Source organism: Canis lupus, chromosome 23 (assembly GCF_003254725.2).
Source record: "Canis lupus dingo isolate Sandy chromosome 23, ASM325472v2, whole genome shotgun sequence".
NCBI classification, from domain to species: Eukaryota; Metazoa; Chordata; class Mammalia; order Carnivora; family Canidae; genus Canis; species Canis lupus.
In genome coordinates this window covers 32,798,576-32,816,324 of record NC_064265.1, presented here as the reverse complement: position 1 = coordinate 32,816,324, position 17,749 = coordinate 32,798,576, and the positions used below count along the sequence as shown (strand labels likewise).

General features: G+C 38.8%; 1 protein-coding gene across 1 annotated transcript in view; it reads right to left on the bottom strand.

Annotated features, from left to right (window-relative positions):
- The window catches only part of PCCB (propionyl-CoA carboxylase subunit beta), a 92,535-nt gene that overhangs the window by 10,079 nt on the left and 64,707 nt on the right, over positions 1 to 17,749 (bottom strand). Inside the window, exon 10 of the mRNA XM_025448943.3 lies at positions 11,544 to 11,667. Within this exon, the coding sequence (XP_025304728.2) occupies positions 11,544 to 11,667 (124 nt within the window). The remainder of the gene's footprint in view (positions 1 to 11,543; positions 11,668 to 17,749) is intronic.

Sequence of the window (17,749 nt, the reverse complement as noted above, 5' to 3'; positions counted from 1 at the left end):
TCTCTGCCTCTCTTTCGCTCTCTCTGAATGAATGAATGAATGAATGAATGAATGAATGAATGAATAAATAAATAAATAAATAAATAAATAAATAAATAAATCAATCAATCAATCAATCTTTAAAAAAGAAAAGAAAAAGAAAAACCATGGAGGCCAAAAGACAATGGGATGACTTAGAGCACCGAAAGAATTAAACTGTCAACCAAGAACCCTATGCTTGGCAAACTGTCCTTGAAAAATGAGGAACAAATTAAGACATCACAAATAAAAGCTGATGAGTTCATTACCTGCCCTATTAGGCCTGCCCTACAAGAAATGGTAAAGCGAATCCTTCAGGTTGAAATTAAAATGATATTAGAGTACCACACGACTGTATGAAGTAAAGACCTCTTGTAAAGGTCACCTACGTGAGGAAATGCAAAAGCCTTATTATATTTTTGGTTTGTAATACCATTTTTTAATTTCTTACGTGATTTAAAAAAAATACAGCCCAGAAAGTTTAACTGGTGAATTCTATAAAACATTTAAGAAATTATACCAATTCTCTACAATCTCTCCCAGAAGACAGAATCTGAGGGAATACTTCCTAACTCATTCTATGAGGCCAGGATTATACTATTACCAAAACCAGAAAAAACATTACAAGGAAACAGACCGATGTCTCTCTTAAACACAGACCTAACAAAATATTAGCAAATCAGCAATTTTACAAAAATAATTATATACCACTTCCAAGTGGGATTTATCACAGGTAAACAGATTCAACGTTTGAAAATCAATTCATGAAATCCATTGCACCAACAGACTAAAGAAGAAAAATCACATGGACATATCAGTAGATACAGAAAAGGCATTCACAAAATCCAACATTCACAGTAAAAAACAAAACACAACTCTGTAAACTAGGAATGCAAGGGCAACTTCTCAACTTCATAGAGAACATCTAACAAAAAATCTACAGCTAACATCATACATAATGGTGAAAAACTAGAAGCTTTCCCACTAAGATGAGGTACAAGGCAAAAATGTCCTGTCACCATTACTTTTCAAAACTGTATGGCAAGTCCTAGCTTATCTGATAAAACAAGAAAATACACAAAAGGTACCCAGACTGGGAAGGAAGAAAACAAAATGTCTTTGTTCATAGATAACATAATAATCTATGTAGAAAATCCTAAAGAAGAGACAAAAATACTGCTGAAACTAATAAGCAATTATAACAAGTTGCAGAATACTAATATACAAAAGTTAATCACTTTCCTATCTACCACATAGTGAATTTGAAACTAAGAACACAATGCCATTCACATTAGCACCCACTACCCTAAAAAGAAATACACAGGCATAAATCTAACAAAACACATTATAAGATCTACATGAGGAAAACTACACAACTCTGATGAACAAACTCTGATGAACAAAATGGAAGAATTAAATAAATGGAGACATATTCCACCTTTGTGGAGAAGTAAGACTCAATATTCTCAAGAGGCCAGGTATCTCCAACTTGATCTCTACATTTAACACAATTTCAATCACAATCCCAACAAGTTATTTTGTGGATGTTGACAAACTGATTTATTCAAGAGTACATTGAGTAGCAAAAAACCCAGGCCAGCTATCACACTATTGAAAAACAAAATAAAGTAGAAGGTCTGACAATACTTAACCACAAGACTTACTATAAAGCTACAGTAATCATGTGGTACTGGGAAAGAATAAACAAACATGTGGTACTGGTGAAAGAATAAACAAACAGAAAAACAGAATAGAACAGAGAAACCAGAAATAGACCCACATAAATATAATCAACTGATTTTTGACAGAAAAGCAAAAAACTAAAGCGATACAATGGAATAAAGATCATCTTTTCAACAAACAGTGCTGGAATAACTGGACATCTACAAGCAAAAAAAAAAAAAAATCAATCTAGACACAGACCTTACACTTTACAGGAAAATTAACTCAAAATGGATCAAGAGACCTGAATGTAAAACACAAAACTTTAAAAAACTCCTAGAAGATAACACAGGAGAAAAACAAATAACCTTGGGTATGGTGGTATCTTTCTAAGTACACTACCAAAGGCATGATCTATGAAAAAAATAATTGATAAGCTGACCTCATTATCATTAAAACTTCTGCTGTGCAAAAGACACTGTCTAGAGAAATGAGAAGACAACCACAGTCAGGAGAAAATATTTGTAAAATATACATCTGATAAAGGAACTGCTATCTAAAATATACAAAAGGCTCTTAAAACTCAACAATAAGAAAACAATCTGGTTAAAAAATTAGCGGACAACGAAGATGTCATATATATATACACAATGGAATATTACTCAGCCATTAGAAAAGACAAATACCCACCATTTGCTTCAACGTTGATAGAACTGGAGGGTATTATTGCTGAGTGAAGTAAGTCAATCGGAGAAGGACAAACATATGGTCTCATTCATTCGGGGAATATATAACATAGCGAAAGGGATTAAAGGGGAAAGGAGAGAAAATGAGTGGGAAATATCAGAGAAGGTGAAAGAACATGAGAGACTCCTAACTCTGGGAAACGAACAAGGGGTAGCGGAAGGGGAGGCAGGCGAGGGGATGGGGTGACTGGGTGACGGGCACTGAGGGGGGCACTCGACAGGATGAGCACAGGGTGTTACGCTATATGTTGGCAAATCAAACTCCAAAAAAAAATAGCAAAAGATAAAAGAAAAATGAGGGGGGAAAACCTAAAGATCTAAACAGACACCTCACCAAAGGAAACAAAAACATACAGATGGAAAATAAGCACATGAAAAGATACTTCACAGGGGATCCCTGGGTAGCTCAGCAGTTTGGGCCTGCCTTTGGCCCAGGGTGTTATCCTGGAATCCCTGGATGGAGTCCCACAAAGGGCTCCCTGCATGGAGCCTGCTTCTCCTTCTGCCTGTGTCTCTGCCTCTCTGTGTGTGTGTCTCTCATGAATAAATAAATGAAGATCTTTAAAAAGAAAAAGAAAAGATACTTCACATCATATGTCATCAGGGAAATGCAAATCAAAATAAGATACTACACATCTATGAGAATGGCCAAAATCCAGAACACTAACACCACCAAATCCTGGTGAGGATGTAGAACAAAAGAAACTCCTGGTGTGTCAATGTTCATTCATTAATTGTAACAAATGTACCACTCTGGTTCAGGATACTGATAGTGAAGTAAGCTGTGCATGTGTGATAGCAGAGTGTATATAAGAATTCTGTAGTTGGGATCCCTGGGTGGCGCAGCGGTTTAGCGCCTGCCTCTGGCCCAGGGCACGATCCTGGAGACCCGGGATCGAATCCCACGTCGGGCTCCCGGTGCATGGAGCCTGCTTCTCCCTCTGCCTGTGTCTCTGCCTCTCTCTCTCTCTGTGTGTGACTATCATAAATAAATAAAAAATTAAAAAAAAAAAAAAAAAAAAAAAAAAAAAAGAATTCTGTAGTTTCCACTTAATTTTGTTGTGAAACTAAAAAATAAAATTTCTTTTTAAAAAATGTATTATATACCATGACCAAGTCGGATACACTCCAGTAACGCAGAAGTGGTTGAACATAAAAAAATCAATCAATATAATACACATTAATAGAATGAAGGACAAAAATTATATCATCAAGTGTTGCAGAAAAGCTATTTGACAAAATCTATGTTCGTTCCAAAATTAAAAATAAGGATGCCTGCTTTCACCACTGCTACCATTCAACAGTGTGCTGAATGTTCTGGCCAGAGCAACTAGACAAGAAAAATCATATCCAAATTGGAGAGAAAGAAGTAAAAATATATTTTTTGCAAAAAATACGATTCTATATAATATTCCAGAGAATCCATAAGAAGGCTAGTAAAGCTAATAAACTCTGAAAAGTTGTAAGCCACAAAATCAACAAACAATAATCAGTTGTGTAGTTGTTTTTCTATATACTAATAATGAACATTCCAAAAAGGAAATTGAAAAAGCAATTCCATTTACAATAGTATCTAAAAGAATAAAACAGGAGGAGGGGCAAGATGGCTGAAGAGTAGGGTCCCCAAATCACCTGTCTCCACCAAATTACCTAGATAACCTTCAAATTATCATGAAAATCTACGAAATCGGCCTGAGATTTAGAGAGACCAGCTGGAATGCTACAGTGAGAAGAGTTCGCGCTTCTATCAAGGTAGGAAGACGGGGAAAAAGAAATAAAGAAACAAAGGCCTCCAAGGGGGAGGAGCCCCACGAGGAGCCGGGCTGAGGCCGGGGCGAGTGTCCCCAGGACAGGAGAGCCCCGTCCCGGAGGAGCAGGAGCTGCACCGACCTTCCCGGGCGGAGAGGGGCTCCCAGGGAGTTGGAGCAGGACCCAGGAGGGCGGGGATGCCCTCGGGCTCCCGGGGACACTAACAGACACCTGAGCCCCGGGAGAGTGCACCGAGCTCCCTAAGGGCTGCAGCGCGCCCGGCGGGACCCGGAGCAGCTCGGGGGCGGCTCCGCGGAGGGGCTGCGGGGCGGGAGCAGCTGGGGGGGCTCGGGGGCGGCTGCGCCGAAGGGGCTGCAGGGCGGGAGCAGCTCGGAGGGGCTCGGGCGGCGGCTCCGCGGAGGGGGCTTCCCGGATAGGACCGCGAATCCAACAGCGCAGACCGGGAGCACAGGGCGCAGGGACACAGCCCAGGATCCGGCCTCCCTCCGGAACAAGCAGAGGCCGGGAGGGCCCAGGAGAGCAAGGACGCTCCTGCCCCGAGCTGAGCAGATCAGTGGCCCCGCCCCGGAGCCTCCAGGCCCTGCAGGCTGAGAGCTCCAGGGGCTGAATCCAGGGCTCCAGAGCTGGCCACCGCCACCGTGATTGTTCTTCCTGGGGCCTCACGGGGTAAACAACCCCCACTGAGCCCTGCACCAGGCAGGGGGCAGAGCAGCTCCCCCAAGTGCTAACACCTGAAAATCAGCACAACAGGCCCCTCCCCAGAAGACCAGCTAGACGGCCAAGTTCCAGGGGAAGTCAAGGGACTTAAAGTATACAGAATCAGAAATAATCCCCCGTGTTTATTTTTTTTTTTATTTCTGATTGCTTCCCCCACCCTTTCTTCGCCCTTTCTTTCTTTTTCTTTCTCTTTTTCTTCTCTTTTTTCCGTTTTTTCTACCTTTTTTCTTCTTTTTCTCTTTTCTTTCCTTCTTTATCTCCTCTCTTTTTCTCCTTTTCCCAATACAACTTGTTTTTGGCCACCCTGCACTGAGCAAAATGACTAGAAGGAAAACCTCACCTCAAAAGAAAGAATCAGAAACAGTCCTCTCTCCCACAGAATTACAAAATCTGGATTACAATTCAGAGTCAGAAAGCCAGTTCAGAAGCACTATTATACACCTACTGGTGGCTCTAGAAAAAAGCATAAAGGACTCAAGAGACTTCATGACTGCAGAATTTAGATCCAATCAGGCAGAAATTAAAAATCAATTGAATGAGATGCAATCCAAACTAGAAGTCCTAACGACGAGGGTTAACAAGGTGGAAGGACGAGTGAGTGACATAGAAGACAAGTTGATAGCAAAGAGGGAAACTGAGGAAAAGAGACAATTAAAAGATCATGAAGATTAAGGGAAATAACAGCCTGAGGAAGAAAAACATACGTTTAATTGGGGTTCCCGAGGGCGCCGATAAGAGACAGAGGGCCAGAATACGTATTTGAACAAAACATAGCTGAAAACTTTCCTAATCTGGGAAGGGAAACAGGCATTCAGATCCAGGAAATAGAGAGATCCCCCCCTAAAATCAATAAAAACTGTCCAACACCTCGACATTTAATAGTGAAGCTTGCAAATTCCAAAGATAAAGAGAAGATCCTTAAAGCAGCAAGAGACAAGAAATCCCTGACCTTTATGGGGAGGAGCATTAGGGTAACAGCAGACCTCTCCACAGCGACCTGGCAGGCCAGAAAGGGCTGGCAGGATATATTCAGGGTCCTAAATGAGAAGAACATGCAACCAAGAATACTTCATCCAGCAAGGCTCTCATTCAAAATGGAAGGAGAGATAAAGAGCTTCCAAGACAGGCAGGAACTGAAAGAATATGTGACCTCCAAACCAGCTCTACAAGAAATTTTAAGGGGGACTCTTAAAATTCCCCTTTAAGAAGAAGTTCAGTGAAACAGTCCACAAAAACAAGGACTGAATAGATATCATGATGACACTAACTCATATCTGTCGATAATAACTCTGAACGTGAACGGGCTTAATGACCCCATCAAAAGGCGCAGGGTTTCAGACTGGATAAAAAAGCAGGACCCATCTATTTGCTGTCTACAAGAGACTCATTTTAGACATAAGGATACCTACAACCTGAAAATAAAAGGTTGGAGAACCATTTACCATTCGAATGGTCCTCAAAAGAAAGCAGGGGTAGCCATCCTTATATCAAATAAACTAAAATTTACCCCGAAGACTGTAGTGAGTGATGAAGAGGGAAACTATATCATACTTAAAGGATCTATCCTACAAAAGAACTTAACAATCCTCAATATATATGCCCCGAATGTGGGAGCTCCCAAATATTTAAATTAATTAATAACCAAAATGAAGAAATACTTAGATAATAATACACGTATACTTGATGACTTCAATGTAGCTCTTTCTAACTCGATAGGTCTTCTAAGCACAACATCTCCAAAGAAACGAGAGCATTAAATGATACTCTGGACCAGATGGATTTCACAGATATCTACAGAACTTTACATCCAAACTCAACTGAATACACATTCTTCTCAAGTGCACATGGAACTTTCTCCAGAATAGACCACATACTGGGTCACAAATCGGGTCTGAACCAATACCAAAAGATTGGGATCGTCCCCTGCATATTCTCAGACCATAATGCCTTGAAATTAGAACTAAATCACAACAAGAAGTTTGGAAGGACTTCAAACACGTGGAGGTTAAGGACCATCCTGCTAAAAGATGAAAGGGTCAACCAGGAAATTAAGGAAGAATTAAAAAGATTCATGGAAACTAATGAGAATGAAGATACAACCATTCAAAATCTTTGGGATGCAGCAAAAGCAGTCCTGAGGGGGAAATACATCGCAATACAAGCATCCATTCAAAAACTGGAAAGAACTCAAATACAAAAGCTAACCTTACACCTAAAGGAGCTAGAGAAAAAACAGCAGACAGATCCTACACCCAGCAGAAGAAGAGAGTTAATTAAGATTCGAGCAGAACTCAACAAAATCGAGACCAGAAGAACTGTGGAACAGATCAACAAAACCAGGAGTTGGTTCTTTGAAAGAATTAATAAGATAGATAAACCATTAGCCAGCCTTATTAAAAAGAAGAGAGAGAAGACTCAAATTAATAAAATCATGAATGAGAAAGGAGAGATCACTACCAACACCAAGGAAATACAAACGATTTTAAAAACATATTATGAACAGCTATATGCCAATAAATTAGGCAATCTAGAAGAAATGGAAGCTTTCCTGGAAAGCCACAAACTACCAAAACTGGAACAGGAAGAAATAGAAAACCTGAACAGACCAATAACCAGGGAGGAAATTGAAGCAGTCATCAAAAACCTCCCAAGACACAAAAGTCCAGGGCCAAATGGCTTCCCAGGGAAATTCGATCAAACGTTTAAAGAAAAAAAAAAAAAAAAAAAAAAAAAACGTTTAAAGAAGAAACCATACCTATTCTCCTAAAGCTGTTTGGAAAGATAGAAAGAGATGGAGTACTTCCAAATTTGTTCTATGAGGCCAGCATCACCTTAATTCCAAAACCAGACAAAGACCCCACCAAAAAGGAGAATTACAGACCAATATCCCTGATGAACATGGATGCAAAAATTCTCAACAACATACTAGCCAATAGGATCCAACAGTACATTAAGAAAATTATTCACCACGACCAAGTAGGATTTATTCCCGGGACACAAGGCTGGTTCAACACTCGTAAAACAAGCAATGTGATTCATCATATCAGCAAGAGAAAAACCAAGAACCATATGATCCTCTCATTAGATGCAGAGAAAGCATTTGACAAAATACAGCATCCATTCCTGATCAAAACTCTTCAGAGTGTAGGGATACAGGGAACATTCCTCGACATCTTAAAAGCCATCTACGAAAAGCCCACAGCAAATATCATTCTCAGTGGGGAAGCACTGGGAGCCTTTCCCCTAACATCAGGAACAAGACAGGGATGTCCACTGTCACCACTGCTATTCAACATAGTACTGGAAGTCCTAGCCTCAGCAATCAGACAACAAAAAGACATTAAAGGCATTCAAATTGGCAAAGAAGAAGTCAAACTCTCCCTCTTCGCCGATGACATGATATTCCACATAGAAAACCCAAAAGCCTCCACCCCAAGATTGCTAGAACTCATACAGCAATTTGGCAGCGTGGCAGGATACAAAATCAATGCCCAGAAATCAATGGCATTTCTATACACTAACAATGAGGATGAAGAAAGAGAAATTAAGCAGTCAATCCCATTTACAACTGCACCCAAAAGCATAAGATACCTAGGAATAAACCTAACCAAAGAGGTAAAGGATCTATACCCTCAAAACTATAGAACACTTCTGAAAGAAATTGAGGAAGACACAAAGAGATGGAAAATTATTCCATGCTCATGGATTGGCAGAATTAATATTGTGAAAATGTCAATGTTACCCAGGGCAATTTACACGTTTAATGCAATCCCTATCAAAATACCATGGACTTTCTTCAGAGAGTTAGAACAAATTATTTTAAGATTTGTGTGGAATCAGAAAAGACCCCGAATAGCCAGGGGAATTTTAAAAAAGAAAACCATATCTGGGGGCATCACAATGCCAGATTTCAGCTTGTACTACAAAGCTGTGGTCATCAAGACAGTGTGGTACTGGCACAAAAACAGACACATAGATCAATGGAACAGAATAGAGAACCCAGAAGTGGACCCTGAACTTTATGGGCAACTAATATTTGATAAAGGAGGAAAGACTATCCATTGGAAGAAAGACAGTCTCTTCAATAAATGGTGCTGGGAAAATTGGACATCCACATGCAGAAGAATGAAACTAGACCACTCTCTTTCACCACACACAAAGATAAATTCAAAATGGATGAAAGATCTAAATGTGAGACAAGATTCCATCAAAATCCTAGAGGAGAACACAGGCAATACCCTTTTTGAACTTGGCCACAGTAACTTCTTGAAAGATACATCCACAAAGGCAAAAGAAACAAAAGCAAAAATGAACTATTGGGACTTCATCAAGATAAGAAGCTTTTGCACAGCAAAGGATACAGTCAACAAAACTCAAAGACAACCTACAGAATGGGAGAAGATATTTGCAAATGACATATCAGATAAAGGGCTAGTTTCCAAGATCTATAAAGAACTTCTTAAACTCAACACCAAAGAAACAAACAATCCAATCATGAAATGGGCAAAAGACATGAAGAGAACTCTCACAGAGGAAGACATAGACATGGCCAACATGCACATGAGAAAATGCTCTGCATCACTTGCCATCAGGAAAATACAAATCAAAACCACAATGAGACACCACCTCACCCAGTGAGAATGGGGAAAATTAACAAGGCAGGAAACAACAAATGTTGGAGAGGATGTGGAGAAAAGGGAACCCTCATACACTGTTGGTGGGAATGTGAACTGGTGCAGCCACTCTGGAAAACTGTGTGGAGGTTCCTCAAAGAGTTAAAAATAGACCTGCCCTATGACCCAGCAATTGCACTGTTGGGGATTTACCCCATAGATACAGATGCAATGAAATGCCGGGACACCTGCACCCCGATGTTTCTAGCAGCAATGTCCACAATAGCCAAACTGTGACATTGAGCCTCAGTGTCCATCGAAAGATGAATGGATAAAGAAGATGTGGTTTATGTATACAATGGAATATTACTCAGCCATTGGAAACAACAAATACCCACCTTTTGCTTCAATGTGGATGGATCTGGAGGGTATTATGCTCAGTGAAGTAAGTCAATCAGAGAAGGACAAACATTATATGTTCTCATTCATTTGGGGAATATAAATAATAGTGAAAGGGAATAGAAGGGAAGGGAGAAGAAATGGGTAGGAAATATCAGAAAGGGAGACAGAACATAAAGACTCCTAACTCTAGGAAACGAACTAGGGGTGGTGGAAGGGGAGGAGGGCAGGGATGGGGGTGAATGAGTGATGGGCACTGAGAGGGGGCACTTGACGGGATGAGCACTGGGTGTTATTCTGTATGTTGGTAAATTGAACACCAATAAAAAATAAATTATAAAAAAAAAAAAAAAAGAGGGGATCCCTGGGTGGCGCAGCGGTTTGGCGCCTGCCTTTGGCCCAGGGCGCGATCCTGGAGACCCGGGATCGAATCCCACGTCGGGCTCTCGGTGCATGGAGCCTGCTTCTCCCTCTGCCTGTGTCTCTGCCTCTCTCTCTCTCTCTCTGTATGACTATCACAAATAAATAAAAAAAAACTTAAAAAAAAAAAAGAATGGTTAAACAAAATGTGGCATATACCTACAATGGAATATCACTTAGCCATAAAAAGTTATAAAGTTCTGTTACATGCTACAACATAGATGAACCTTGAAAACATTATGCTAAGTAAAATAAATTTGACACAAAAAGACTACTACTACATGATTCCACTTTCAAGGGATATCTAGAATGGGTAAATTTGTAGAGAGTAGATTTAGATCATCAAGGTCTAAGGGTTAGGTAGAAAGGGAGTCTTTTTCTACTTGAAGAATTTCTAGAATACAGTGGTAAGGACTGCACAGTGTGAATGTAATTAATGCCACTACATTATATACTTTTAAAAAGTTGTTAAAACAGCAAACTTTACATTATATGTACATATATTTTTTACCATGATAAAAAATGTTGTTTAAAAAAAAAAAAAAAGCTTTTCTAAAGACAAGGTAAAATTGCCATGACAGAAATAAAAGATGAGGCTGGGCCTGTAGGGAGGGCACAATTTTCCTACACAGGGATTCCAAATAAACCTAAGAAGGAAAATAGGAGGAAAGCAGTGTCTACCATTCTCATGCCAGACTTCCAACAGCACCCAGAGCACAGCCATGGCCAAGTCCCCATGACCTGGCTGGCCGTGGCTCAGCTCTGGCCATACCACCAGAAGGCTGTGGGAAACAGACACAGGAAGATCCTGTTAACTCATCACCCACCAACTGTGTACCTGACACTGGAAATAAAATGATGACTAAAATATCAACACCCCTGCCCTCATGGAGCTCATAGTTTTAGTGTGTGAGACATAAATCTAACTAGGGGGAGAAAGAAAGCAGACATCTGAAAAAGTAAAGAACTTCTTAACTTGAGGAAAGTTATCTATAAACCCTTAAACAATTAAAGTACAAAAGAAGCTGTTTGAGATATAAACATTAAAAGAGAAAAGAGCTTTTACAGCAACATCTGAGTTTCTTCTCTGGCCAATGGAGGGCTCATCTGAGGAAAAGGCAGAAGGGAGACACCATGAACCCAGGCAGCCCTCGCCCCCAACCGCCGCCCAAGGTTTGTGAGAGCTTCTCCCACCTACCTGAAGCCACCTTAGGTTGGTTGCCAACAATTCCAACAGTCCTCCCATTCATTCTTGCAAAACCAACAATGATGTTCTTGGCATAATTGGGCATGATCTCAAAAAATTCTCGCTCATCAACAACCTGTAGGGATAAATTTACACCAGAGCTCAAAATGATAAGGAACCAGATACAACTATATTACAGAATTCCAGGCATTTCCATTACAGAATGACAGAGCTGGAGAGCCCCCACCTCACCACAGGTTCTTCAAGGATGCAGGACAACTGGAATGGCAGCACCACCACCCTGCGGGAGGGGAAAATCTTCCTGCACACAGCTGGGGAGGATAAACCAGTACAGCCTTTTTAAAGGTTCCATTTGAATTTCCCAATATTTTTTACTCACATAACTTTATTTTTAAATCATTTCAAACGTACATAAAAATTTCCAGAATAGTGGGGGGTGGGGGGAGTATATATCCTTCAGCCAGATTCTCCATTTAACATTTTACTATATATGCTTTATGGTTCCCTCTCTGTACCCACCTCCCCTTTCTCTCTCCTCTCCATATACCTGTGACTAAATATATATTCTCTTTCTACATATGTATGTATATACACACAATTTTTCTCCTAAATTGTTTGAGAGTAAGTTACAAAAACGATGCCTCTTTACTGCTAAGTACCTCAGTATATACCGCCTAAGAACAAGGGCATTCTAACTACAGTGAGATTATCAAAATCAGGAAACTAATACTACTATAAAACCTTATTCAAATTTTGCCATTTATTCAATACCCTTTATAGCAACAAAAATCTGGTTCTAGAATCTAACCCAAGAGCACCATGTGCTTTTGGCAGTCACATCTCTTAGCCTCCTTTAATTTCCCCCCACAGTCCCTTTCTTCATGATCATGACATCTTTGAAGACCAGACAGGTCATTTAGTTATTTGCCTTGTTTGGGTTTAATGTTTCTTTATATTTAATTTCAGGGTATTTTTGGCATAGTATCACAGAAGTGACCCTCTCAGTAAATCCTATCAAAAGGCACATAATGGAGGCTCCTGGGTGGCTCAGTCACTTAAGTGTCCAACTCTTGATCTCAGCTCAGGTGTTGATCTCAGGATGGTGGGTTCGAGCCCGGTGTTGTGGTTTAAAAAAAAAAAAAAGATACATGATGTCAATTTGGCCATTAATGGTGGTGATATATGCCAGGTTTCTTCCCTGTAAAATTACCATTTTTCCATTTTTAATAAGTATACTACGGGAAAATACTTAGAGAGTATGTAAAAATTCTATTCATCGAACTTTTACCCACTACTTTAGCATTCATAATTCTTGCCTGACCCAATTATTGTCACCATAGCTGCTGAATGGAGACTTCCCTCACCCCATTAGCTAGCATTCTGCTGTCAGAAAAGTCTCTGCCTTTCCCATTTCTTTACATCATTCACAAGTATGAACTTAGCAATTCTTGTTTTATTATATGGATTATAATCTTTACCACCATTATTTTATGTTTAAATTGCCCCAGAGTTGCCAGTAAGAGCTCATTCAAGAGGGCTCTTGTGCCACTCTGATGTTTCTCCATCGCTCTTTGAGTACTACATTACATTCTGGAATTATATTACTTTCAAGCTCATCTTATATTTTTTCTTGGCCCAAGCCCAGAATCGGCCATTTCTCCAAAAGGCTCAGATTCCTTCAGAGAGCAGAGTTAAGAAAACCACAGATACATACACATAGACACACACACACACACACACACACACACACACACACACACCCCTATTTGACTGCAAAAACAAAAACACTAAAATTCAGTATTGCTTTACAACTATTTGTTGCTAGACTAAAGGTATATAGTCAAAATATCATGTTCAAAAGTTATTCATTTGAAATGCAGGTTCATTTGTTTTTATTTCATCTTAAAGGTTTTCCCTCAGACTTGATTTTTTTTATTTTATTTTATTTTTTTTAATATATAAACTCAACATAGTTTAATACCACTCCCCATCCCTTCTACCCTAATTCCACCCACCCTGTCATTAATCTCATTTTCTCTCTCATGGGTGTATTACAGAAATGAACAGATACATGTATACCTTTCTAATTCCCACTTGTAAGAAGGAAAGTAACCCTACTACTGGTACTCTTTAGCACTTCAGGTTTCTTAATCTTTCTCAAGAATCACTCCCTATCAGTTCACAGACATCATGCCCACTTTTTTTCCTGTCTAGTACTCTACTGTGTGGATGTACCAAAGTTTACTCAAGTAATCTATGCTTTGCTTACATTATTTTAAGTTCAGGTTGCCTAGAATATTTTGCAACTGCAAGTAACACAACCTTGTACGTCTATAATTTTGGATGACGAAAAGTGTATCTTCAGTGTGAATACCTGAAAAGGGGACTGCTGGGTTCACATGTAAATATCCACTTAGTCTTAGAAATTACCATATGCCCTTCCCAGCAATTTATAAGAGTTTGCTTTGCTAGACTTACCAATGGAAAATGTTTTCAAGTTTTGTATTTTTTGCCAATCTGATAGATGAGAAATGATGACTCAGTATAATTTATCTTGCATTCCTAACATAATGAAAATGAAAACAATGAAAATGTTTTCAAATGAAAACATTTGAAAATCTTTCCAAATGTTTAAGGTCCATTTTATATATATTTTTGTGAGCTACCCATGGTTTTGCTTGTTTTTCTATCAATTTTGGTCTTTATTTCAAATTTTAAGAGTTTTTAAAAAACATATTAGAGATATTAATCTCATTTGGGATCTACATTGCAAATATGTCCTTCCACTTTGTTGCTTTTGACTTTCTTTATAAATTTTTGCTATGCAGAATGGGATTTTTAAACATTTGACCTAGTCAAATTTACCAATTTTTTTAAAAACTGAAACTGGATTTTGAGTTCTATCCAAAATCTTCATTACTTTCCCCTGAAGTTAGGGAAATTCATCTACACTTTTAGTGTTTACATGGATTTTACTTACTATATCTAGTTCTCTGGTCTAACTGTGGTTCATTTTTGTGTAAAGTACTAACCAGCTAGCTATCCAGTTGTCCACCATTTATTAAAAAAAAAAGCTATCTTTGGGCAGCCCGGGTAGCTCAGCAGTTTAGCACCGCCTTCAGCCCAGGGCGTGATCCTGGAGACTTGGGATTAAATCCCACATTGGGCTCCCTGCATGGAGCCTGCTTCTCCCTCTGCCTGTGTCTCTGCCTCTCTGTGTGTGTGTGTGTCTCTCATGAATAAATAAATAAAATCATAAATAAATAAATAGTAAATAAATTAAAAGTTATCTTCACCCCTAGAATTTGAGGTAAAACCTTTTCCGTGTTACCTATATTCTATATATACATGTATCTACTTCTAGCTTTTCTATTCTATCCCACTGGTCTGTTTGTGGAATAGCACCACACTATTTTAACTATAGTATGCTTTATTGTAGGATATGGCATAGTCTTTCTTTTGTAGTACATTGCTAGTTATTCTTGCACTTTTATTTTTCCATATGAACATATTTTTCTTAAACTTAAGGGAATCTTTAGTCTTCTTTTGAAATCAAGCTAGTTTAAAAACAATTTGAGATTAATCTTTAAGAACCTTTGTATAAACTTGTCTAGCAGTATCGTAAAAATTTTCTTTGAGGGGCACCTGGGTGGCTCAGTTGGTTAAGTGTCAGTCTTTGGCTCAGGTCATGATCCTAGGTCCTGCAATCAAGTCCCGCATCAGGCTCCCTGCTCTGCGGGAGCCTGCTTCTCCCCATCCCTGTCCCTCTGCCTGCCACTACCCCTGCTTGTGCTCTGTCAAATAAATAAAATCTTTTAAAAAATTTTTTGAGATTGCTTTAAATTTACAAATTAACTCAGGAAGAGTTTTTATGATATTAACCCAATAACCAGAATAGACAATACCTCTTCATTTATTCAAACCTCCTTTCTTTTTTTTCATAAGTTTTTAAATTCATCCCATAGGGTGTTACTAAATATTTTATCTTCTTTGTTTGTTACCATAATATAATGGGTTATTGTGTTTATGACAGTTTCTATGTTAATTTTATATCTTATTCCTTATTGTTTGTTTCACCACTCTCTAGCATTTCATACTACACTGTATCAGATACAAACAGTTTAAATTCGTTTTCAGGGCTTTTGCCTTTAGTTGATCTCCTTCTTGTCTAATTGCATTGGCTAGTATCTCTAATGAAATATTAATAGTGTAAACAGTAGGCCTCCTTGTCTTGTTCCTGATCTTAGTGGAACTAGGTTTTTCTTTATTAAGATACTGGATTATTAACTAGAATTTAAATTTAAAAAAACTTTTTTAAAGTACCCATCAATTCCTATTTGCCTGAGTGCTCCTATTAGGAACAGGTGTACTTTCTTAAAAGCTTTTCTTAGCATCTATATAAATGATCGTATGATTTCTCTCCCTTCTATCTATTAATAAAATACATTGCTACATGTCCTAGGACCTTGAATTCCTACAGTAAATCCCACTTGGTCATGGTGTATAATTTTAATATAGTGTTGGAGTCGACTAGCTAACAGTTACTTGGTGTTGTAATGCCAATACTGATAAGTGATACTGATCTGAAGTCTTTTTAAGTTGTCTTTATCAGATCCAGATATTAGTGTCATACTTGCTTCATAAAAAGAATTGGGAGAGAGGAAGGTTTTCTGTTTTGGTTTTTTGGGTTTTTGGGTTTTTTGTTTTGTTTTGTTTTAACTGTCTATGCTCTTAAACAATACGTGTAGCACTATGATTCTGGTTTTTTAATGTTTCATGGAATTCCCAAATGAAACTATCCGGGTCATACACTTTCTCTGCGAAGTAATTCCTTCAATGGATTTTAGTCCACGTAAGCTTTTTACTTCTAATGGGGTCAATTTCTGGTAAAATGTTGTTTTCCAAACAAATTTATCTAGTTTATCTCATATGATTTTTAAGTTTATATCTCTACGGCTATTCCTTCTTTTCATATTTGTATGAAATATGAATTTCATATCCATATGAAATTTCCTAAATCATGAAATTCCTGCTTTTATCCTTCTCAAATCCTTTGTGATTTCTTTCAAAATATTTTTTTAATTTTATTTATTTATTCATAGAGACAGAGAGAGAGAGGCAGAGACAAAGGCAGAGGGAGAAGCAGGCTCCATACAAGGAGCCTGATGTGGGACTCGATCCTGGGTCTCCAGGATCATGCCCTGGGCTGAAGGTGGCACTAAACCGCTAAGCCACCCAGGCTGCCCAAAATGTTTTGTTTTTGTTGTTTTTTCCCTCCTGGCTTCTTGAGCAGGGAATTTAGTTCATTCTCCTTCTTTCATTTTTACTAAGCACTTATTTTTTTTTTTTAATTTTTATTTATTTATTTATTCATGATAGTCACAGAGAGAGAGAGAGAGGCAGAGACACAGGCAGAGGGAGAAGCAGGCTCCATGCACGGGGAGCCTGATGTGGGATTCGATCCCGGGTCTCCAGGATCACGCCCTGGGCCAAAGGCAGGCGCCAAACCGCTGCGCCACCCAGGGATCCCCATTTTTACTAAGCACTTAAAGCCATATATTTTCCTTTGCTCATTGTTTTGAAAGTATTCCGCAGATTTTAATATGTAATTTTTTTTTTAAGAGTTCTGTCATTTGGACTTATATTTTCTCCTTTCAGTCAAGAATAGATTTTCAAATGAAACAGTGCTTTTGTTTCTGTGGCTATAAATTGATTGCTTCAATCAGTGTTGTTTGTGATATTTTTGTTTTATGGAATTTACCAATGCTCTCTTTCTGACCTAATATGTAATCATCTTTTTGTAAATGTTCCATGCATACTGGAAGGGATGATTTAATGCCTAGTACAAGGTTGTAAAGTCTGAAATACATCTAGAAGATCTACCCATTAGTGTGACTGAGATCTCTTAGATTTTTTTTTTTCTTTTTTGGCCATTTGACTTGTCATTTTTTTTTTTAAGATTTTATTTATTTATTCATGATAGATATATATGTAGAGAGGCAGAGACACAGGCAGAGGGAGAAGCAGGCTCCATGCAGGGAGCCCGATGTGGGACTCCATCCCGGGTCTCCAGGATCACACCCTGGGCCAAAGGCAGGCGCTAAACCGCTGCGCCACCCAGGGATCCCCTTGACTTGTCTTAATTGTGTGTTTACGTTAAATATTTGTGGGATGTGTGGGAGCCTGCTTTTCTCTCT